The 24,510-nt window shown below is 42.2% G+C and overlaps 1 protein-coding gene across 4 annotated transcripts in view; it reads right to left on the reverse strand.

The window, feature by feature from the left end:
- The window catches only part of HYCC1 (hyccin PI4KA lipid kinase complex subunit 1), a 227,104-nt gene that overhangs the window by 137,720 nt on the left and 64,874 nt on the right, over positions 1-24,510 (reverse strand). For all 4 annotated transcript variants that reach the window (XR_014225350.1, XM_082259372.1, XM_082259374.1 and 1 more), the window contains exons 3-4: positions 19,585-19,686; positions 9,437-9,616 (exon numbers count right to left, since the gene is read on the reverse strand). Coding sequence is in view for 3 of the 4 variants with exons in the window: in XM_082259372.1 (XP_082115498.1) it covers positions 9,437-9,616; positions 19,585-19,686 (282 nt within the window). In the remaining variant the exon portion in view is untranslated. The remainder of the gene's footprint in view (positions 1-9,436; positions 9,617-19,584; positions 19,687-24,510) is intronic.

Genomic DNA, 24,510 nt, shown 5'->3' on the forward strand with positions numbered 1-24,510 from the left:
ATCTGATCATGGATTGAATAGACCTAAACCACCGTCTGTCTGATCCATCTGGAAATGGTCGCAGAGAAAACAGACAACCCTTTCCGAGGCCCATTTGTGAGCACAAATAGTGAGTCTGACTTCCTAAAAGACTCCATAGCTACCAGGTACACCCTAATAGCCCGATCCACATCCAAGGCATGCAAAGCAATTTCCTTTGGATGTGTTGGCCTAGGACACAGTGAAGGCAACACAATGTCTTTATTAAAATGAAAATCAGACAACCTGAGGAAGGAACAATGGACAGGGGCGAAGAACCACCAGTAAGGTAAACGGTAGGATAATGCTGCCAATTCTGACACCCTGCGCGCAGAGGTGAAAGTCACCAAAAAGGCCACCTTCTGGGACAGCGTAAGAAGCAAAATCTCCCAAAGATTCTCTGCCTGAATCCTGCATAGAAGTCTTGGCAGAAGCTTGAGGAGGAGGGAAGGCATAAATCAAATGATCCTGAACCACGGGCCACCAGCGCATCTGTTGGGTCCAGAGGATCCCGTGACCGAGCCGCAAACCTCTGCACCTTTCTGTCGAGCTGTAAAGCCAACAGATCCACCTCGGGGATGCCCCACCAGAGACACAACTGATGAAACACCTCCAGATGAAGGGACCACTCCCCTTGGTCCAACGCCTGCCGACTGAAGCAATCCGCCTGCCAGTTTTCCACCCCGGGAATGTATACTGTGGAGAGTGCTGGAAAAAACCTTTCTGCCCACCTTAGAATGTCGGCTACCTCCAGAGCCGCCAGGACACTTTTCATGCCCCCCTGGTGACTGACATAAGACCCCCCTGGTGACTGACATAAGACGTGGCATTGTCCAATTGAATATGCACTGGACATCCCTTTAGACGATCCGTCCAATGTTCCAGGCACAGTCTGATCGCTCGGAGTTCCAAGACATTGATCAGTAGTCTGGACCGACACATATTGAAATGTGAAGGCAAGTGTCCTTGATTTCAATAGAGGCAAGAAAATCCCCCTGATGCAGGGAAGCCACCGCCATGCGAACGGACTCCATTCTGAACTTCTGCACCCGCACAAAGCAGATCAGAATTGGTCCAGAATTGGCCATACCTTGCCTTCCTTCCTGGGAGCTGTAAAATAGGAGTAAAACACCTGAAAATGTTCCGAAGTTGGTACCAGGACCATCACCCGTAAAGTAAAAGGTCTCGCACCGCCCCAAAAAAGAGCCTGTAAGCCAGCTATGTCCCAACTATGGCCCTCCAGCTGTTCAGGAACTACAATTCCCATCATGCCTAGTTATGTCTGAATGTTAGAGGTTTACAATGCCTCATGGGAATTGTAGTTCCTGAACAGCTGGAGGGCAGTAGTTTGGACACCCCTGCTGTAAGCAGAACAGGGACAGTCGCACGTCGGAAGGAAGAACCTTACCGGAGGGTAGGAACGAAACTCGATCTTGCAGCCGGACCAAATGACCTCGTGGACCCACTTTTTCTTGTGCCAGGGGAGTCCATGGGTCTGGGAACCAGCGAAGATGTCCCCCCCACCCCAGAAACAGGTGTAGGCGCACCTTCCTGCTGAAGGGGCCTTGTCCACGGATCTGAAGAAGGCCGCACTTGACTTGCCAGACTAAGTTCGCTTGCATCCTCCAGAAGAGGCCCAAAGGGCTCTGATCCCCTGTCAGTCGACACTGAGGGACGAAAAAACTTCTTATGAGCCAAGAGGGAGGGCCTACGTCTATGACAAGGGTCCTTGCCCTTAGTAGCCCGTGGAAGAAACGTACTCTTGCCACCTGTGAGACCTTTAATGTCTTCATCAAGGGTAGCTCCAAACAGGGGATCTCCTTGAAAAAGGCACTGCAGATTAGCATTTGAGCCAAAAGACACCAAATAGACCACTGCCGAAACAGGGAGCTGAGCCACTAGAGGAGCCGCAACCAAAGAGGCATCACAGATAAATTGTAGCCCCTGGAACAGCTGGTCCGCCAGCTCAGGAAAGGCTGGGGGAGCTGTTCTTCCAGGTCACAGCGCAAAAGCTTAGCCCACTCAGTCACAGTTTGAGACACCAGGGCAATGGTGAATACCGGTCTCAGTGCTGAACCAGAGTGTTCATATTATGTCAGCAGGATCTTTAAAGGCCGGGGACTCTTCAACCGGAATCATGGTTGCCTTGTTCAATCTGGAACAGTCCACTTCTTAATAAGGAACTCCTCATAAAAGTTATCGCCTAGCAGATCGCTTAGGGACCCTAAGGGTACGCTGTGGCCATCTCCACTCTTTAGCGAAAATTCTGTCAAAATAGGCGGGGAAAGGAAACACCCTTGCTGCTCTGGATGGTTTGTGAGTGCCAAAGGGAACCTGTATCCTCCATCTTTAAAGGTCTCACGCACAGATACAATCACTGCTCCCACCAGCACCTTCTCATATGCGGTTGCAGATGTGGAGGAATTGTCCTTATTAATCTGAGGATTCCGGGAGCGTGGTCGCAGACCCAACAGGGTGACCTACGTCTGGCGGCCAAACCAGATTCAGGATCTGATGAGAAAGATGAGGAAGGGGAAGACAGGTGGGTGCTTTTTGCTAGCCCGTCATCCGAAAGCCACCTCTACCAGGGATACAAAGGACTCCAGGACCATCATCAGTGCATCGATGGATGGTTGGGACCCAGAAGGCCCCGCAGCCTCACAGAGGGGGATCAGGTGGGGAGATGTGCTCCAAAGACATCAGGAGTCACCAGGGGGACCCCATAAAAAATAACACACCACAAAAGGGACAATTCCCATCGCACTGGGAGCACCACCCAGTTGCTAGGCACAAAGCACCAAGCGATCCTAAGCAGAGAGGGAGAGGAGCCCACCAGACTCCCCACCGAGCAAAAACAGGCAGCTGCAGCCACCAGGATAATCTGCACGGCGATCAGGAAGTTTAAAAGGTCCAGGAGTCTTCCCCCCCCCCCCCACTGGGCCCCTGGTGTACCCACTTTAGAGCTATACTTTGGTTTTGGTTGAGACCCCTTCTGTGTGGGGGTCCATCCACGCAGCGTGGCCTCGGCCACACCTACAGCTTGAGCACACCCTCATTGCATCCCAGACGGGACACCGGGTCGATCCCATATACGTATTGCATTTTCTACAAACAAACATGTTGTTTGTGTGTTATATACAGCAGTTTTGTATTTCAATGCGCCTTGTTTTACCTAGGCATGTACCGACTATTTAAAAACAAAATAGGTGTAGCGCTTGCAATAAATAAAGAGAACTACACAGTCCTTGTAGACAGACAGTCCAAATAACAGATCTGTGTGTTAAGAATCTTCCAGGTAAGATAGAACAGGGTGCTCCTGAGGACACTCCAAAACACCGATCACCATGTGCAGGAAGAACCACCACCAAGGTATAAATTGGCCTCTTACCGCAATAATTTGACCCCCATGACAGAGATCAAAATCAGCCTGTTACAACCTCCACTTGCTAGTCCCGTATCAGCTCACTTACTGACCGCTTCCACTTTTGTTGGGAAGAAATAGCTGTTCCTTTCACTAGACTGATTGCAGTCTATCAGTCTAGTGAAAGGAACAGCCATTTCTTCCCAACAAAAGTGGAAGCAGTCAGTAAGTGAGCTGATACGGGACTAGCAAGTGGAGGTTGTAACAGGCTGATTTTGATCTCTGTCATGGGGGTCAAATTATTGCGGTAAGAGGCCAATTTATACCTTGGTGGTGGTTCTTCCTGCACATGGTGATCGGTGTTTGGACTGTCCTCAGGAGCACCCTGTTCTATCTTACCTGGAAGATTCTTAACACACAGATCTGTTATTTGGACTGTCTGTCTACAAGGACTGTGTAGTTCTCTTTATTTATTGCAAGTGCTACACCTATTTTGTTTTTAATTTCTAAGTGGATCTGTTTATCTAATTCATGGATCAAGTGTTGGCAGCTCATTCATTTATTTTATTTGAATTGTAAACTTAAAATTGTTGACGTGTGCAGCATATCCGACATTTCTATGTACCTACTATTACCACTGCATATTGCTGTACCATGTTTCTTTTACCTTTAATAAAAACCGTTTAAAAGAAAGATCCGGGAGTCAGCACCAGGGGATGAGGGGCTCCCACCGCAGAAATTGCCACCCTCAGGGCTCCACTGTCATAGCCGCTATTTTTAATGGCAAACCGCCGCAAATGTCGGCCCCACGAGCCTCCCAGGGACCCAGGAGGGATCCCTGGGCCTCAAGGACATGCCCAGGCAGGATGGCGGGCCCTGGCAGGAGTCCCCACAAAGTACTATCCCCCTCCTCTTTGCACAGCCGATGGTACGGACGTTGGCGGTGCACCCCCCATCCCTGGCACAGCACTCTGTCCCCACCCCAGAAGATGGACCAGACCACCCACACAGCCCCAGCATAAGTTGGGGTCAGTAGGATGGGGGGACAGATTAAGGGGGGTGCCTGATGGGAAGGGGGGGAACCCGGGGGTCCGACCATCCCAAGGAGGATGGAGAAGCAACAGAGATACCTTGGACAGCAGCAATGCCAAATCTGGGGAGATGGTAGTGTTAGATGCACTAGACTTGAGTAACAAATTAAAGCCAAACTCCAGCCAACACTTTTATAAGCAGTTACAGCAACACTTTTTTTTAGTTTTCCTTTTTGCAAAAAAGGTTTTACAATAAAGGCTGGCCACTGTAAACACCTCTGTCAGTGTTAAATAGTTTGCCTCAACTCTGTCACTTTTGCTGGACAGCTTGATTTTTTTAAAGGAAGTGGAAAAACAGATTTACTGGCTGGATCAACAGCCAAAAAAAGAAAAACAGTCACTGTATCCAAAAAATTAGTAAGCTGCAATATAATACAATTTTGGGTTTAATGCTGGAGGGGCTTTGTTCTAAGGTAAAGACTTTCATATTAAGCTAGTATGCAATGCATACTAGCTCATTATGCCTTTTTTTTTTTGGGAGGTTTACAACCGCTTTAACCTTTCTAGAGGCAACATGCAATGCTTTGGTGGAGGGATTCCAAAACTATGCCCCTACAGCTGTTGCAGAACTACACAACCCATGAGGCATTGTAAAACTCTTGACATTCACATACATGACAAGGCATTGTTGCATTATTTATATAGGATATTCTGTATATGTATGTGTATAAATAGATATATATTTCTACACAGATATACATACACAGTCTTTTTAATGTGAACATAGGTTTGCTATTTAAAGCGGTTGTATCCCGCTTTTTGACACTTTTACCTACAGGTAAGCCTATAATAAGGCTTACCTGTAGGTACAAATAATATCTCCTAAAGCCGGCCCGGAAGAGACGACGAGGGATCATGGCAGCGCCCGCATCGATGTCCGGGGGTCCGTGTCGGGGCTTCGTTTTAAGGTAAGTTAAACATAATGGGCTAGTATGCGATGCATACTAGCTCATTATGCCTTTGTCTTGCAGGTTTTTTTTTTTTTATTTTTTTTTTTTTTATAGGGTTTACAACCGCTTTAACACATCAAAAAGTAAGTAAGGTAAGGTTGGGAATAGATATTTATCCAATTAGGCATTTCAAAGGGGACTTGACCAGAACAGAGACTGACCAAACCAGGTTGACCTTTACATATCAAAGGGGCAGGTAATGACCCTCTGCCATGTTAATTTTAATAAAAGACCACCTCAGCCTTTGAGAGCCAACCTAATTAGTAGTCAAAGAATGCAAATTAGGACATTTCCTGATGCAAATTAGGACATTTCCTGAAGGGTTTTATGACTGCAGTTGTCCATAGCCAGAGGGGGCATTATCCACCCAGAAAGAAAAGCAGATCAAAGGCCTAATAAAACTGGCCAATCAAATTGCTTATACTGGTCCTCAATGAGGAAAAAAAAAAGGTATATTAGGAAATGGGTTGTTTTGGCTAAGTTATGACAGGAGAAGCTGGGTTCTCTGAAGGTGAAAGAAATGTCCCGTCATCCATCTTGTATGTACCTCTGTTGACTTTTGTGAAGTCTCAATGAATGCATCTCTCTGGAAGAACTGGGGTGTTGCAAGAATAACTCGCATTATAGTAATAATTAATTAATACTACCACTAATACGATTATATCACTACAGGCATGATGGGAAATGTAGTTCCTGAACAACTGGAGGGCCGTAGTTCGGGAATCTCTGCTTGGGTGTGTTGACTTCCATCTCGAGGACTGCAACAAATCAGTAGCCCCCTCCAAACAGGAAGGGTAGGAAATACAACAGAGAGAAGGCAGACTGTGCAGTTCGGTTGAGCGGACCCATCAAAGCAGTACAAAAAAAAACAAACCATGGTGTTATCTTAGATAAAACACTGCTTACAAACAAGCAGTAAGTGTGGTATCTAAAACACTGGCTACTAGACTGGACTGACTGGTTCTAGGACGACACTTTACCTCCTGGGCTAAATGCAGATATCAGACAGCAGAAGCTAAGCCTGTGCTACAGGTTTGGTCTACTCTTAGTCACACACAACGGTTTTGTAAGACGAAGACTAAAAACAGAAGATCTTATGACGCAAACGAGAATATAGCTCCCAAAAAACCCCATGCCATTAATTAGAACCATGGGCACCTTGTGTGTACCACGTCCAGATTGCTTTACATCGAAGGCTCAGCCTCTGTATGAGACAAGTCTCTAGCAGAAAGCAAGAATGTCACCCCTAGGCAGAAGAGACAGAATAAATGTCCTCTAAGGGAGGACATGAGTACTGTCACATTTACTTGAGTAAAAGACATATCATGCAAGCCCGTGCATTGGCTGCCTTTCTGCTGCTCTAATTTTTCCTTTAACTGCTTCACGGGATTTCAACATGTAGATTTTGTGTTTTTCCTCAACATGGCATGTAGATTTTGTGTTTTTCCCTTCGAAAATAATTACAAAAAAAAAAAAAAAAACAGTATTATCAGCAATCAGCTTGATATCGGGGGGTCACAAAACATTTTAAACAAATTAATAAACTCACAACTGGGATATGCTGTATTTCTCAATAGAGTGCCATCTGCAAGCTATGTCAACAGCCATACTGTCAATGTAATTTCTCACAAAATATATTTCAACTTTTGTCACCAAATTGGTATAACACTAACTTTACATTTGTTACACGTTCTTATTCACACAGCATAACTTGGTGTTAAAGCTGTTAGCAAAGCTTGAGCATAAATCAATGTAGAATATGCTTTATACAGAAGAAAATGCTCCTTTTCTTTCTTCTTACCCACTGGCCACCAGCTGTATAGTCAAACATTTCAGGGGCTCAGCATGCCCCCCTTTATCAGGGCTAAAAACAGGATGATGCAGGCACTTAGATTTGACTTTCCAATCGAAGTTCCTGCATCATCCTTTATTTAGCCCTGATGAAGGAGTGCTGAGCCCCCGAAACGCAGTGGCTGTTCCAAAATAAAAATCTTTTAAAAAAGTTTGTACAAGCTGATGTGGCACTCCCATCCTTTCAAAACTTCAAACCCCTCTGGGGGTCCAGAAAGACCCTACAGTTGCTGGTGAGCAGCGTCTAGGACCACAAACTACCTCTCCCATCGAAGAACACATGCGCAAAAGTTTCAGCGCTCCTACATCACAAAGATTGCGTATATTAAATATACGGCTTCACAGCGGCTTCCTAGTTCTAGGGGGGTGTCCTTGGAAAAACATTGGACTGCTTACTTTCCAAACAGTGGTTATTTGTACTGTCCTGGCATTTTAGGGCCTCAAGAACAGAGAGGTCATCAGTATATCAGGACTGATCAATTTTCAAGACCCTATAACTTTCACACACTAAATATACATGGGTTTACCAAAGAAATGTAGCAAATTACATTTTGGCCTAAATTTATGAAGCTAGATTACTTATTTGCAAAATTATATAACAAGTATGAAGAAAAACATTTTTTTTTTTTTTTTTGTTTTTTTGTATTTTTGTTTGGTTTGTATAGCTAAAAATAAAAAAAAAACCCAGTGGGCTATCAGGGCAGAGATGAGATCAGGGGTCTAACAGACCTAGGATCTCTCAGTAAAGCGTTCGTGCCTGTAACTGCCAATGCTATCACAAGATGTTGTTCATCCCTTGTGATAGCAATAAAGTTGATCACATTTTTATTTTTTTTAAAGCGGCAGTGCAAAAAAAAAGAAAAAAAAATGTAATTGCCCCCATGCTCACATGCAAATATATAACCCATACACAGGTCCGCGCACATATGTAAATTGTTATTGCACCACACATTTGAGGTATCATCACGAATGTCAGAGTGAAAGCAATACTAGTGCCAGATCTACTGTAACTTTAAACTGGTAACCTGTAAAGACTTAAAAATCTGTCCCCTATGGATAATTTAATGTAGTGTAATTTGTCACCATTTCACAGGTGTGCACAAAGTCAAAGCATGCCATGATAGGAATCCATTTACTTGGCTTAACGGCATCTTTTATACAAAACTTTGGGTATTATATTGTGTGCACAAAAATTAATTAAAAGGATAAGTTCACCTTTTTGTAATGTGTGACTTGTTACTGTGCTCCAGTCCCAGCACTCCCTGATCCCTCACTGTGAAAGTGTGCGGGGGATCCTCTCCCCGCACCCACTGTCGCACAGAATTCTGTGAATGAATTACAAGTACCCTCTGCCACGTTAGACAGCTTGTAGTATTCAACTCTTCCTGCAATTCCATAACTGTCTGCACACACGGGAGGTACGGGCAGACAGCTATACTGAGGGGCTGGTTCATATCGGGAATCACATGGGAATACGCTGTGGGATCTTGTGTGATTCACATGCAGTTCTGTGCATTAGGACCTTGGCCTATTCATTTTGAATGGGCTGAAATAGCACTGCACCATACCAAAAGTTAGTGCACTGCTTTTAGAATCTCACTGCAACCGCATCGTACTCCTATATCATGTGATCCTGGGCAAGGCAAATGTATTTCGTTTGGGGTGTCATTAATATTGACACCTGCTGAAACTTGCAATGGCAGTGTGGGAAACACGCAAGAATAAATGCCTTGAGTGTCGGCAAGAGCCTGACATTGCACCAGTGATCTGCTGACTGACAAAATTTATAAAATGCAAATTTTCATACCAGCAAAATCATGTGCATTTATGATTTTTTTTTTCACAAAAGGGGAACTTCTACTTTAAATTTGTGATTTAAAAAATGGCTGTCCAAGTATCGTATGACATAAAACAACCATTTTATTCTCCAGGGCCTCCGCTTTAAAAAAAAAAAAAATAATGTATGAGAGAAATGTCCCAACTGGCCCAGGCAGCAAGTGATTGAACTTACAGATTTATACATTTGGTGCCATTTAAAGTACCTTGCAAAAGTGAAGGTTAGGCTATGTTTTGAATGCGATCAGAGTGCAATCAGCCTGGCAGTGTAACATGGTTTTTATACAGTTAAGCTTCGTCTATCTTGGGTAACAAAACCCAGTACTCACCAAGTTGTAGATGCTCAGAAGCAGCGCTTCGATGCACCCACTGCTCTGAAGGTCTCTGCTGGTGGATACAGACAAGTAGCACCATATGAGCTCTGGCAGGAACTGAAGCGTGAATGTCCTCAGGTGCTTTTCTCCGCTTCTGTAGAACTCAAAGAGCTGGTGGCAGACTGGCTCCAACAACTGTCATCAGAAGCACAAAGTACATCACACATTTAGCATTTCAACATTATTACTATTCTGACTGGTGAAAATTAAATTCAGCTTAAAAAATAAATATATAAATATATATATATATATATATATATATATATATATATATATATATATATATATATATATATATATATATATATAGCCCATTTACATCCATGTTCATGCAGTACTGCCTTTTGTTCCACATACCCCTAAAGTGGGCCTGCATTCAAAAGTTTAGAACCCAACAAGAGGTTTTTTTTTGTTTTATTTATTTACTGTCAGATACTGCCATTTGTGAAGCTTTTATGGCTGTGAGCAAAATTCCCTGAGGTTCTAACCCATCCACCCCCACCAAAAACAAAATGTTTGCCTGGCACTGGGCTTCAAAACCCATATCTAGGCTGCTATTAAATTTAAAGGAGTTAGGTAGTCTTAAGCCCCGTACACACGTACCGATCGTCGGCCGAACGATCGGCCGTCTTTTGTCCGAGGGCTGTCTTGTCTGTTGAAAACTGCAAAAGACTGCACACGAATTTTGTCGGCCAACAACAGCCGACTGCAGAAGTGATGTCATGTGATGGTTAACTTTCCTGGTCTTTTTTCTTTTCTGAGCATGCCCAGTCTTGCAAATCTGCTGTCTGTCGGCTGAAATCTGTACTGACTGGCGAACAATCGGCCGTTCTGGTGTTGGCCAACAAAAATTTTGTCAGAAGCATCATACTAACAAGCCTACAATCGGCCGATCGGTCGTTGGCCGAATCTTTACGGCCGACAATCGGTACGTGTGTACGGGCCTATAGAATACAATTTTATTTTTTAAAATCAGCATTGTAATAGCAATACAGTTAACACCTTGGATTGAGAGTACTGTAACTTGATTTGAGAGCATTTTGCAACACACGCAAATAAAATTTTGACTTGAAAAATCTGCGACGTCTTGATATACAAGTAGCATCATGTCACAACTGAGTATAAAAGAGAAGAGAGGTAGGTGCATCCAAGTGTAACAATATGGTTACATTTAACCACTTTAAGACCGGAAGGATTTGCCCTCTTCCTGACCAGGCCCTATTTTGCATTTCGGCACTGCGTTATTTTAACTAACAATTGCACGGTCGTGCGACGCTGTAGCCAAACTAAATTTATGTCTTTTTTCCCCACAAATAGAGCTTTCTTTTGGGGGTATTTGATCACCTGTGCGATTTTTTATTTTTTGTGCTATAAACAAAAATAAGAGCAACAATTTTGAAAAAAAAAAAAAGCAATAATATTTCTCACATTTTGCTATACAACATTCCCCAAAAAAAAAAAAAAATTAAAAATCAAAAAATTTAACATTTTAGGCCAAATTGTTTTCTGCTACACATTTTTGGCAAAAAAAAAAAAAAATTGCAATAAGCGTATTTTGATTGGTTTGCGTAAAAGTTATTGTTTCTACTAACTACGGGAAAGATTTATGTAATTTTTTTTGACTAGTAATGGTGGCGATCTGTGATTTTTTGCGGGACTGCGACATTGAGGCGGACAGATCGAACCCCTGACATTTGACACTTTTGGGGGGGGGGGATCAGTGACATTACTACAGTAATCAGTGCTAAAAATATGCACCGTTACTGTAATAATGCCATTGGCAGGGAAGGGGTTAACCCTGTGGGTGCTCAAGGGGTAAAATGTGAGCCTAGGGGAGTGATCCTAAGTGTGGGGGGGCGTGGCTTCTGAAATGACCATAGATACATTTGATCCTATATAGCAGGATCACATAGGATCCATGATCATCCGAGGGAGAACGGCCAGCTGTGTTTACAACAGCCGACTGTCCTCCTCTCTCAGCGGGGAGCGATCGTGGGTGTCAGGCAGCAATCTGAGCCGCCTGCCCGCTGTATCGGCTTCCCCGCTGACGAGTGAGGGCGCGCGCTGGCCCCCTGGACTCCCTAGAGTGAGCAGCGTACATGTACGGCGATTTGCCTGGGAGCGGCTGCCTGCCGGGTCGTAAACTGGTAAATAAAAAAGGTACAACATTTAGCAACTCCCATGGTTGATGATTAAAACAGGCACATCTAAGTGTGCAGGCATGCGGGGTAAAGCTGTCCATATAGATCATCTTCCGCACCGCCATCAACATCATCCCTTCTACACTGCGCTCCACGCCTCACATTCAGATCGCTCTACTGCAAGGTAGTCTTCCCGGTCACGATTGCAGACGGACAGCGCAGGATGGTCGATGTGGACAGATTTACCCTGGATGCCTGCATACTTAGCGGTGCGCCTCTTTTAAATCAACCATGCGAGTTGCACACTTAGAGGTGCCTCTCTTCTTTCTGCTGGATTTTGCTTCTAATCCCGTTGTGGAGGCGGCCATTTGTTGATGGACATTTTATGGTTATACAACCCAACACATTACTATAATCTTTTTATTTGGACTATAAACTGAAGGACTTTATGAATAAATGATTGTGAACGAGTTATGCTCACAATCCAATGTTTTACAATACTAAGTTATTTTTGACAATCCAACATATGCTTACTTAAAAATCTCCTTTCATGTTGTGATTGGTCTGCTTGCCATCCCTTTCCACACATTCTGCACGTTTCAAAGCTTTTCGTCTGCCATTTACTAAACTTCTAAGGACTACATACCCCATGGACCTTGCTGTCTTACTGACGCTGCCTCCTAAAACTTCCCCTCTCAGCACCTCTGTAGTACCTTCTCAGAGGACATAGTAAATACGGGTCACCGAATTCAGGGAAATCAATGTCCGGGGCTCGTCACAAAGTAAGGTAGGTAGTTGATCTCATTCCTATCCTTCAATCCAAATGAGCATTTAACCCATAGAGTGCAGGGAGACCCCACTGAACGGATCGATTAAAAGCAATCTGGAGTGCGAACTTTAACTTCTCTTAAAGCTTTGTTAGTAAATTAAAAAGAGTAATTGAAGGGCTGAAAGACGAGAGGACCGAAAGGAACCCCTTCTAACAACTGGAGGGAAAGACCTACTGGTAGAGGCACAAGAGGGAGTACTCTTCTCCCCTGTGATCTACTTACTCAAGGAGGGTCCAAACAAGTGTTTGCTCCTAAATAGCAGCCTCTCAAGACACTTCTTATGTGAATTTAGCTGTGGAAAAAAAATCCAGAAAGAAAAAATAAAAAGGAAATTTCGATAAGGGAACACAAGCTTCTCTCAGCAAAGAGAAGTGGTCCATTACCTAAGGACACTAGCAAAAAGCGGAGCTTAGCTGGGAGTGGGAGGGGATCATATGCGGATGTCCTAGCAGCTTTTTTCGTCACTGTCCAGTCACCTGTTGGTAGCAGCCTATAACCCAGCTGGGAATAAGAAGTCCCATAGTGTACTACAGGAAACAGATTTATTTAGTAAAAAAGTCAAAAAGCCCATTTTATGTACTTTTGAACAACATTTGTCAGGTCTCTGATGGCAAGATCAATGGTACTATCAGATTTTTTTTTTTTTTTTTTTCTGTCCTTTACTATATGGAAACGTAATTAGCTTTTTTGGTTAAACATGTTTTTATTCAAAAATATTAGGCATTTTAATAAAAAAGGCAGTTAAAAATGGTGAACAAAAACGTGTCATGGGTATTTCATGTGCTTTAAAACATTTAATTTTAAAATGAGCGAAACTTCCAACTGAAAACCACACGCACTCTTAGACAAATGTATTCTTTGAAGAAAAATGTACAATTTTTCACTTTTTTTCCATCACCATAGTTGAAATCAATCAGTTTGACCCATTAAAGCCTTACTAAACCCACAACCGTATAATCAGTCCGTATATGCAGTAAAGCGGTTATACTCACTGTGGAACCTAAGGGGTTAAGTACAGAGCCGTGGGTGCACTCTACACATGCTCAGTTTGGTGTGTATTGCTAGAGTTTTTTTTGGGGGGGGGGGGGGCATGTGATCAGCACAGGGCCAATCAGCACTGTTCTGAAGCCTCATAGGACGGTCAGAGGAGAATGAAAACTCCTCCTTCAAGCTTTAAGCAGACACTGATAGAAGTCCCAAGACTGCTGAACAATGCTGATGAGAAAAGGTATTTAGTAGTTTACTAAATATTCATGTTCTGTGTACTGTGGGAGACCCAATCTAGTGATTGCAGGCTCCTGGGTTTAGTAACATTAACTATTAGAAAATCATACGAACTTTCAAAATCTAAATTTTCGAAGGAAGTTCTACCTGGGTATGGCCAGCTTTATATTTTGCCACAGTCCTGAAAGTGAGAAATGGGGCAGCCAGAGTTCTTTTCTCCATATAAAAAGGCTTTTTGTTTTTTTACCTAATTGAGTATTGTTCCGAGTCCATTTTAGACACAATACCTGGTTATTGGTGTTTGATTCAAAATGTGAATATATTTGCAAATTAGATGAACATGGTTTTACTTTACTCCTTTATGACATGGAGACAAATCCCAGTCATCACCATACAGGGCAATCAGCCAAGGCTTTTAAGATTAACATTTTCAATAGACCAGTAAATGCAATCATTCAGCCAAAAAGAGTTCCATGTTGCAAAGTGCTACAGACTCAATTATATCAAGTTTTCAAGGCAGGTTTTTTCCACATAACCCCGTTTCTTTTTAATGCATGTAAATTCTCAATAAAAGCTGGCTGGATGGGTTGCTAAGCTGCAGTGGAGATTTAAAGTACAGCTTCCACCTACACTTTATTCAAGAAAACAAACATTTCCATGAATCACCACAATTTCCTTCTCCTAATTGACGCATTAAACTTTGCTGTTTTACTTAAAACCGTGCCTAGAGATAATCAAGCTTCTGGTTTGTTACGCGACCAGCACAGTGCAGAGAATGTTCATATTTGCTGCATCCATCCCAAACACAGGCAAGGGAGACGGAATTCTCCTGTTAGTGACTATTGGGATTATTTTTCTCTTCCTTTAACCACTTGCCCTCTGCGAGATTTACCCCCTTCATGACCAGGCAATTTTTTGTGATACCGCACAAATGCAGCTTTTTTTGGTATTTGATCACCTCTTGGGTTTTTATTTTTTTTTTGCGCTATAAGCAAAATTTGGAAAAAAAAAAAAAAATTTTTTTCTACTTTCTGCTATAAAAACATATCCAATTAAATTTAAAAAAAAATTCTAAATTTCTTCAAAAAAGGTCAATATGTATTCTGCTACATGTCTTTGGTTAAAAAAAAAAAAAAAAAAAAAAAAAAAAAAAAAAAGCGTATATTAATAGGTTTACGCAAATGTTATGGTGTCTACAAACTATGGTATATATACACACACTGGAATTTTTTTTAAATGTTTTATACTAGTAAGGGAGGTGATCAGTGACATATTGGGAATGCAATATTGCGGGGAACAATCTGACACTTTATAGGAACCAGTGACACGAAGAGTGATCAGTGCTAAAAATATGAACGGTCACTGTACTGACAATGGCTGGGAAGGGGTTAAACATCTAGGGCAATCAAAGGGTTAAATGTGTGCCTAACCAGTGTTTGTGTGTGCTGTGAGGTTCTTTTACTAAGAGATGACTGTTTTTATTCCCTGCTTTGAAGGGAAACAAAAACCGCCACTTTCTCACTGACATTATTGAATAAGCACAAGATATTTGTGTGAAATGCGTCAACATTCCACTGTCTATTGCCTCTTGTCATCTGGTGTGTGTCCCACAGTCTCTTCAAAATAAATGGACTTAGTCTCCAGCATGGTGTGCAGCCATTCTTTCTATTGATCTTGTTCTCGGAAGTGAGTCGGGGCTTGCACCAACGCGTGGATTCACATATTGATTAGATTACCCACCTGGAGCAGCACTCTCCCCGTTCCTGATCTGACTGACCCCACTGACAGGACAGAACTTTGCATGGTTTACAAATGCAGAGCTCTGTCCCCATCTTCCTCCTCACTGATCAGTAGGTGCAGGTGGACATCCAGTGGCCGGTACCCATTGACCAGCTTGTGCAGTGTCTAATCATAGCACAGCCGGCGTAAATACAGAATCACACACACACTATGTATGTGTGTGCATAATATATATATATATACACACACACACACATACACATACATACATACACAAACAGGATTCTGCACACAGCGACCACCCTGTAATCTACAGGAGGTGGTCGCTACATGGTTGAAAAGATAATTTCAAGCAATCAAAAGCAGTGGGGAAAAATCCTTAACATGGTTTTGCAGTTCTGTGCCTTGCCACGGTGTAAAGAGTAAATAACCCAGCATGCTCATCCAAGCAAGTTGAGGAGCTCCAAAGAATTTGTATCATTCAGAAAAAACGGACTTTTCAGTTTCTGCATCAGTTGGTAAAACCCGGTTTGGGACCTGAAGCCTGGGGAAATCTTCTAGATCTGGGAGGGATGAAAATCTTCCATCCTGGGTCCATGTTTTGAGAACCACCTGCACACTAACTGGGAGATCTCTGCCCAGGAGAGAGTTGGGAGCCAGAGCAGCAAGGGGCTGCTAGTTATATGCACAGAGTTCTGCATGGATATGGACTGGGGGAAACACATTGGCCTAAAAAAGTAAGGCCAGAGAAGCAGTGCTAAAGGTGTAAGCCAGGAGGCTAAAAGTTGTTTGATTTGTTGTTGATTGAAGCGCATTGTTGAATACCCCTGTGAGGGAAACTCATCTTGTGTTTTTCTAGGGGCATGAGAAGCCCTTAAAAAGAAGAAAAAAGAGTAATGGTGTCCGGCATCATCTCGGTTCGGTTTTGGTTTTCCAAGCCGACGGTCGGCTCTCTTGTAAAAGAAATCCTAGCGGCTAATTAGCTGGATTGCTTTCATAAGCAGCTGGAGGTGAAGTTCCCCAGCTCCTCTCTCGAAGCTTTACCAGAACCTCCCATCACTCTGGGAGTCCCGATTGACCAGCTGGTGCTTTCGCCTGCTGATCAAAGACCGGATCGGCTTTGTTTGGCTCTATGATATAGTAACATGGAATCAAATGCTTTTAAGGTCAGACGAGGGATCTGGGGTCTTATAGACCCCTTTATAAAGCGTATCTGTCACAAGGATGTTTACAAAGGCAAAAACGCACGCATCAGTCCCGCGCGCACACATCGATCGTCCGACACGTGTGAGGTATCACTACAAACGGCAGATCATGGGCAGTAAGTCTAGCACCAGACCTCTTGTGTTAATATAAAGTAATCTGTAAAAGCTTTTAAAGCGTCCCCTATTGATAGTAAAACGTACGTGGTTTGCTGTCGTTGTACAGGCATGTGCAATTTACCATGACAAGCTTATCTATTTACTCAGCCCAACATCTTTTATATCTTAGTAAAAAAAGGGGTTATGTATTGTGTTTTTTTTTTTTGCGTTAAAAGTGTAATTTAAAAAAAAAAAAAAAAAATGCGTTTGAAAAACCGCTGTGCAAATACCCCCTGCTTTAAAAAAAAAAAAAAAAATTGCAAAACCAACCAAATTATTCTCAATGCCCCCTGCTTTAAAAACAAAATGTATAATGTTTGGGGGTTCTAACATTTTCTACCAAAAATACTTTTGTGTAATTCCTGAGAGCACGCTTGTAAATTAAAGTGGAAGGAAAGCCCAATTACAGCTATTTTTAAAAAGGTTTCCTCGACCTCTCTCCTCTTACCCATCCTGGCCAAACTTTATCAGAAAAGATCTGCATACTCACTGTACCTTTTTTTAATCCGTTTTGGTCCAGTCACGCGATCCAGCAGCTCAATAAGCAGGTGCTGCAGGGGAGAGGAGGGAGTGCCGACAACAGCCGAGTTTTGGGAGCCTATGGGTGACGGCGCAGCTCCCGGAATTCACAGCCATTGGACACTCCCTTACTCAGGGGAGCCAGAGCTGCAGGATTCAAGTGACCTGACCGGACTAAAAAATAGGTAAGTAAACGGATCTTTTTAATACAGGTTAGGCAGGATGGGTAGGAAGAGGGAGAAGAGAACATATTTAGGAAAAGATGTAGTTATGGTTTTCTTCCACTTTAACTGTCTTGTGTTGTCAGCAATAAGGGGATACGGCAGCCCTTGTGAAGGCCTTGCAGATGGACAATAAAATTGGTCAGAACAGCTATCCCTGAGAAGTAAAGCTGGTCCCATATACTTTAAAATGTTGCCCGATTCCTGGGTATCGGCCAAAATACAAGCCAGTTCCACAAACTTTGATTAAGAAGTCAAAGAAACCGGGCAGAAAGCTGTGTGAGCAGTGACTGCAGCCAATCCGATGCAGTCACTGTTTGGGTATTCTGACAGTCACAGGCAATGGCTGCCAGTATATAATAGTTAGTAGTGGGGGATTAATCAATCCACGCATTAGCCCCCACCCCCTTGCATACCCCACATCCTACCAGGACTCCAGCGGTTTGCACGCATGGCCTCGTGCAGCAGTAGTCTGGAGGCTTGTTGCTCCCCCTGCTCCCCTTCACACTCTGTCTGCAGCCTTTGCTATCCCTGGAGGATCTGACATGCGGTTATCCATCTCCTATACTGTGAATGGCTCTTGTTTTTAATAAAGTTTGAGCTGTTTTTATACTACACTTAGAGTGGCGCTGTTTTGTTTTATGTTATACAAAGCTACCTTCATCTCCTATGAAGCTGCCCTCCTGTTGTGCCTGCCATGCTGCTCTTGTCACCTACCTGCTCTTCCTGCCAAGATTCCTTATACTAAGGCTGTCGCTTTGGAGAGAGTATCTCTTCCACCCATGCGCCATCTATGCAGCATTAACTCTTTGAATCCACGCTGTTTAGCATGGATGGGATTTTCTCATTTAGCCCACTGGCCTGAACAAAAGAAATCTTCAAATGTATGGTCAGCTTAAGCCTGCATTAATTTAACAATTCTAGATTGGAGATTCCGATGAGTGCAAATGCCAATTTGTGACTGGTGTTCTTTAAAAGTACAATTCTGGGCTAGGGACCGGCTTCATTCCTGACTGTAAAAATGCAGCACCACTCTTGCAGCATTCTTCTGCAAGTGCAGGATGAGGGTGGGCTTTTCATGCCCTAGCATCATTCAACCTGTTGGAAGACCGAACCTGGATGGAGTGGGTGAGTCTTCAGGGGACAGCACTGGAGAGGTGGCGAGTGTGTGCGGCTGGGGGCTACATCCCTGTTTTTTGCCCAAGCTAGACATGGGCTTTAAGACACAGCTTTTAAAGGATAAGTTCACTTGCATAACCTGTTACATACTCCACCGGTTTTTTTAGGGTAAAACCTGTGACATGTTTCAGCATCTGCACACCAGACCCCAACCTCCCTGTGAAAGCAGTCAGGGAATCTTCTTCCCGCACTTGCTGTCACCATTTGACAACAGTACGGCCGTGTGGGTGGAGTTTCCTGTGAATGGATAGACTACAAGTACTAACAGCCACTGCGACTGTCAACTTGTAGTTCTCAATGAAGAGGGCGTTAGGGAGCAGTTTTGTAGTTTGATGGTTTCTGCTCTCCAGTAACGGCTTGCCTGTACGATGTATAAACAGACAGCTATCTTGAGATTCTGCATGAGCCTGGCATTGCACCCATAATCTGCTGATCATGGGTGGGATGCCCTGCAGACTCCTTAGAAAAATAAATGCACATTTTACCTGCAAATAATGTGCATTTATTTATTTATTTCAAAAGCTGAACTTGAATCTTTGAATAAGATAAAGCACACATTTATGTGCACATAGCACCTTCATTAGATGGAACTGCCTCAACTCACAGCTGGTATCTTGTTAGCTATGTGACCCATCAACATCAGCGGTTTCATACCGTAGATTACAATTCCTCAGTTTGAATTTTTGGCACAGTATCAGTTCTGTACAGTAAACCCATATAATATATATCTAAAAGTAATTTAAAATTATGCTCAGAGGTTGTCTATTGCCTAAAAATCGAAACGGTTCCCAACCCATGATCAACGCTTTTCTAGCTTTCCATTGATTGTTCTCCTCATTCCTGACTGGAAGCTACCCAACATGCATTTGTAATGGACATGTTACTTACCTCGCTCTGAGGCTCCTGAATCACATCATACAATGCAGATACCAAAAATGTCTTCTCTTTCAAACTGACAGCATAACTTGTAATGGACGCCTCGGGTAGAGTCTAAAAACAAAACATCTTCGTTAAAAATGTTAATCAGAGGTCTTTCTTCCCCTCCAGCTGTCTCCTGATTACTGTAAGGAAAAGGCTCTCAGTCTTCCAATATCAGCACAAGCTGTGTGCCAAAGTAATTCTAGCTTCATGGTTTGAATTTGTGCCGTAGAATGGAACAGATAATTACATGTACATTTTACATGGCCGTGTGGAAAAACAGGAGCCAATATTTACAAAAATACTACCTTTTAGGATATATGGTCATCTTATGCTGGCAATACACTATATGTAAAATCGTTTAAACTCGAATAACACTCGGCCGTTAGAGCAAATTTGTTAGGTCACATATGCCTAGTGCAATTAGCTCGGGTGAGAAACACATACCTTTTAGTTTATTGTTCGTTCTGCAGAATTTTCCAAAATATATATATATGTATATATATATGTATATATATATATATATATATATATATATATATATATATATATATAATGTTTGGGGGTTCCAAGTAATTTTCTAGCAAAAAATACTGAATTTAACTTGTAAGCAACAAGTGTCAGAAAAAGGCCTTGTCCTTAAGTGGCTAAACTGACCTCATTTACAGACCGAAGTTCATCCCTTTGAACTAAAAAAGAGCCAAATGATGCAATGTTTCTCATTTTTTTTTCCCCTTCTCTGACAGCTGTGAGCAGAGAACAGCTCTGCACTGATTCTGGAAAAGCTGGATTAAGATGGGGGGGGGATTTTGAAAAGATATCATGATTTTTTAACGATTATTCATTCAGCTCTAACCTATTCCTTACATATTTTGGCTCTGAAAAGCTTAAACCGATTTTCTATTTGCGCCCATAAAATGGGCAAAAAACAATTGAATGGTCCAAATGACAGATTTTCAAATGATTTTTCAGCTAGTGTATGGCCAGCATTATCGAGGCATACCTATACTCCAACGCTTACCACATATACTCTAGGTTCCCCTATTACCAGGCATGGAGATGTCAGTGTTACAAAGCTTTCAGATGAAGCAGCTTCACTTTAAAGTTTAACCACTTCACACCTAAGGATAAAACAAATCTTAATGCCTAGGCACAATTTTGAAACTTTGACATACGTTAGTAAAACCGTACATATCACAACTATTTTGTACATCCAATTGAATTATACCTTGTTTTGTTTTTTTCAGGACAAATTGGTTTTTCATTTGGTAGTAAATGGTTATGGATACCTCTTAATTGCTTTTTAAATTAATCAAAAGAAAACAAGCCCAAAAAAGCAAAAAAAAATTTAAAATAGATAAATATTTTTAATGTAGCTGTATATTTCTTGTTACTACCATAACCTACCACCAAAAAACAACCCAAAATAATTCTCCTGCTCCTGACGATCGCAGCCATACCACATATGTGTATTTTATTTGTATCTGTAGTACAGCCCAGAAACAATAGTGCGCATTTTGCTTTTTTTTTTGCTGTTCTAACACATACGGATACTAATTTAAAGAAATAAACTAAAAATCCTACCCCAAATATATTGACCCTGACCTTCACGTTTGAGCCTTACTTGACCCAAACACTAACCCTGGCACTGACCTAGAGCAAACCTTGATCTAGTTATGTTTTCTTTAATATTTATTTTACCAACTTTTTTTACTCTGCAAGGTGAGACAAAGATATAATGTATCTTTCCTCCCGATTTAGAGAAAACACAGGGGAGGGCTTCACAGTGACTGATATGTAGCCAGTCAGAGGCTATCACAGTGATCAGGTGACCGCAATCTTTAGTATGGGGCCCGGGGCTCGGTCTGTGTTAGGTTGGCGTGATGGGGTTCACCCCTTCACGCCGACCGAACATAAATATGCATCCCGCTCAGAGATGTATAGTAACTAAGTAGAACTACTTCACTACTGTACTTAAGTACCGAAAGGCGGTATCTGTACTTTCCTAGAGTAGAATTTTTTTCTCCTACTTCCACTTATACTTCACTACATTTTTTCGATGATTTCAATACTTCTACTCTGATATTTTTTTTGTGCTGCATAGTTACTCGTTACAATTATAAAAATTACCACTGCCAGAACAGTAGATGGCAGGTTTCATGAAGCTCAAACAAATGTGTATAATGTCATGTGTAAATCAGCGCATAAGAAAATAAATGCTATTGTATGTATAAATAAAAGCTGCTATACCAAATCTTTCCACTAAAAAGAAAATATGAAACAAACAAATTATGATTGTCCTTTAGGTTAATCATTTGAAATAATAAAAAACAATATGGTGTTCAAACTTTTGACTTCTTTCTTTAATAACTACATAACACAGTACTTGTACTTTTACTTTCAGTACTTGAGTAGCAAAATTTAAAAAAAAAAAAAAAAAAAAAAACTACTTGCAATACTTAAGTACAAAAAATGTTGAATACTTTAGTACTTCTACTCAAGTCACTTTTTGATAGAGCACTTCCACTCAAGTTACTTTTTGATCGAACACTTGTACTTTTACTCAAGTATGGGTTTTGAGTACTTTATACAACTCTGATCCCGCTGCACTGGGATTTTTCTCTGTGGGGCCGCATATTTGTGCATCTCCCTTTGTGCTGGGAGTCCGCCGCATGCCGTACTCCCAGTACACAGACTGGGGTCTCACAGAGAGCCCCAGGCCGCATTCTCATGATCAGGACCTAGAACGTCCGATTCAGGGTCACCTGATCGCTGTGATAGCCTCTGATTGGCTATCACAGTGATTAGTCAATGTGAAGCTCGTCCCTGTGTGTTTTATGTCTCTGAGAATGGAAGAGACAGATACATTGTATCTTTCTCTGTCCTTGCAGAGATAGAAAATAATAATAAAAAAAAAAAAAAAATACCTAGCTCAAGGTTTATTCTAGGTCAGCCCCAGGGTTAGTGTTTAGGTCAAACTCAAAGGTCAAGGTCAGGACTTTTTAATTAGTATCTGTGTCAGTTAGTGTGTTTTAGGCAGGATAAAACAAAAATAAAACCAAAATGCACACTATTGTTTCTGGGCTGTACTACAGGTGCAAACAACAAATATACACATGTGGTACTGCGGCAATAGTCAGCGCCGGTTCACACTACCGCGACGCTACTTCCAAGGGCGACCTCCGAGATCGCGATGCGAGCAGCGCGCCGCGACCTCGGAGCGGCCGCCACGGACTTCATAACATTGAAGTCTATAGCGGTCGCCTCCTGGTCGCCCCAAAGAAGCTCCAGGCCCTTTTTCTAGGTCGGAGCGACTTGTGTCGCTCCTATTAGAACGGGTCCGCAGCTTCACTATGGGAGGCGACCTGCGGCGACCTGTGAGGCGACCAGGTCGCCCTAGTGTGAACCGGGGCTTAGGAGCAGGAAAATTAATTTTGGGTTGTTCTTTGGTGATCGATTAATGTAGTAGCAAGAAAAATACATCCTTGGATAATAGAAAAAAATCAGGAGCTATCCCATTACTTACAAAATAGATGTGATGATATGTACAGATTTACTAACACGTCAAAAGTTGCAAAATTGGGCTTAGGCATTAGGATTTGTTTTATACTTAGGCATGAAGGCATTAGGATTTGTTTTATACTTAGGCGTGAAGGGGTTAAAGTATATTTTTTTTATTGGAAAAAGTGGAATTACTCTAACATTCATATCTACAAGCAAACCAAAGAGAAAAAAAAAAAAAATCTCTTTGCATACATGCATTTCCTTGGAAAAAATATTGAAAGCCAAAAATTGCTGAAGTGCGCAAAAGCTGTAGGCTGAAAACAAATACTTAAAGCTGGCCATAGATGGATCAAAAATTGGCCCGTTCAGCAATGGCTGAATTTTGATCCTTATATGGTTATTCCTGTTCAAGAGAAGTCGATTTATTGAACAGCTTCTCTCGAACGGGAACGTTGAAAATTTTTAAATTTGATCAGCGCATGCGCCGATCAGTGTACTCCAACAGTAGAGGAGTCCCTGCTGTCAGACTACAACAGCACTGTGGGTAGATTCCCCCATCCATCTCGTTTGTGTGAATGGGGAAATCTGATGGCTTTTTTTTTTTTTTTTTTTTTTTTTTTAATAGCCGCTAGCTGATTTAAAGAGGAAGTAAACCCTTAAAAAAAAAAAAAAAAAAAAAAACCTGTAAAGACAAAGGCATAATGAGCTAGTATGCATCTCATTATGAAATACTTACCTTAAAACAAAGCCCTCACAGTGCGGCCCGCTCAGTAACAGGGCGGCCGACATGTCCGGCCGTCCTGCTTCCTTGTTCGCTTCCTCCGGCCATCTGATTGGCCGGAGGCGCGATTACATAACTCCTGCGCATGCGCACGGGAGCCGTTGTTCTCGCCACTGGGCTCTGAAGGAATGGCATGGGTGGCCGTTCTTTCAGATCGCATATGCGCCGATGACGTCAATCGGCTGCATGCACTGTTAATATCTCCTAAACGGTGCATGTTTAGGAGATATTTATAGCACCTATAGGTAAGCCTTAATATAGGTTTACCTATAGGTAAATGTCAACAGAGTGGGTTTACAACCACTTTAAAAAACAAAAAGGATCCATCTATGTCCAAGTGTACAAACACTTCTGACCTAGTGACCTACATCACCATGGTCAAACCATTTGCAAGTATTCAAAGAACAAGAAAAATCCTCAGATAGACAAAATCCAAAAAGATAATTTTAATGCGGCACTAAGCAGTTAAAATGGTTTAAAATGAGACACTGGTTAACCACTTACCCACTGGGCACTTAAACTCCCTTCCTAACCAGACCATTTTGAATGGCAGTTACTCAGTCATGCAACACTGTACTCATGAAATTTTTGTCTTTTTTCCACACAAATAG

This window comes from Pelophylax lessonae (assembly GCF_965119305.1).
Source record: "Pelophylax lessonae genome assembly, chromosome: 5".
Taxonomy (NCBI): Eukaryota; Metazoa; Chordata; class Amphibia; order Anura; family Ranidae; genus Pelophylax; species Pelophylax lessonae.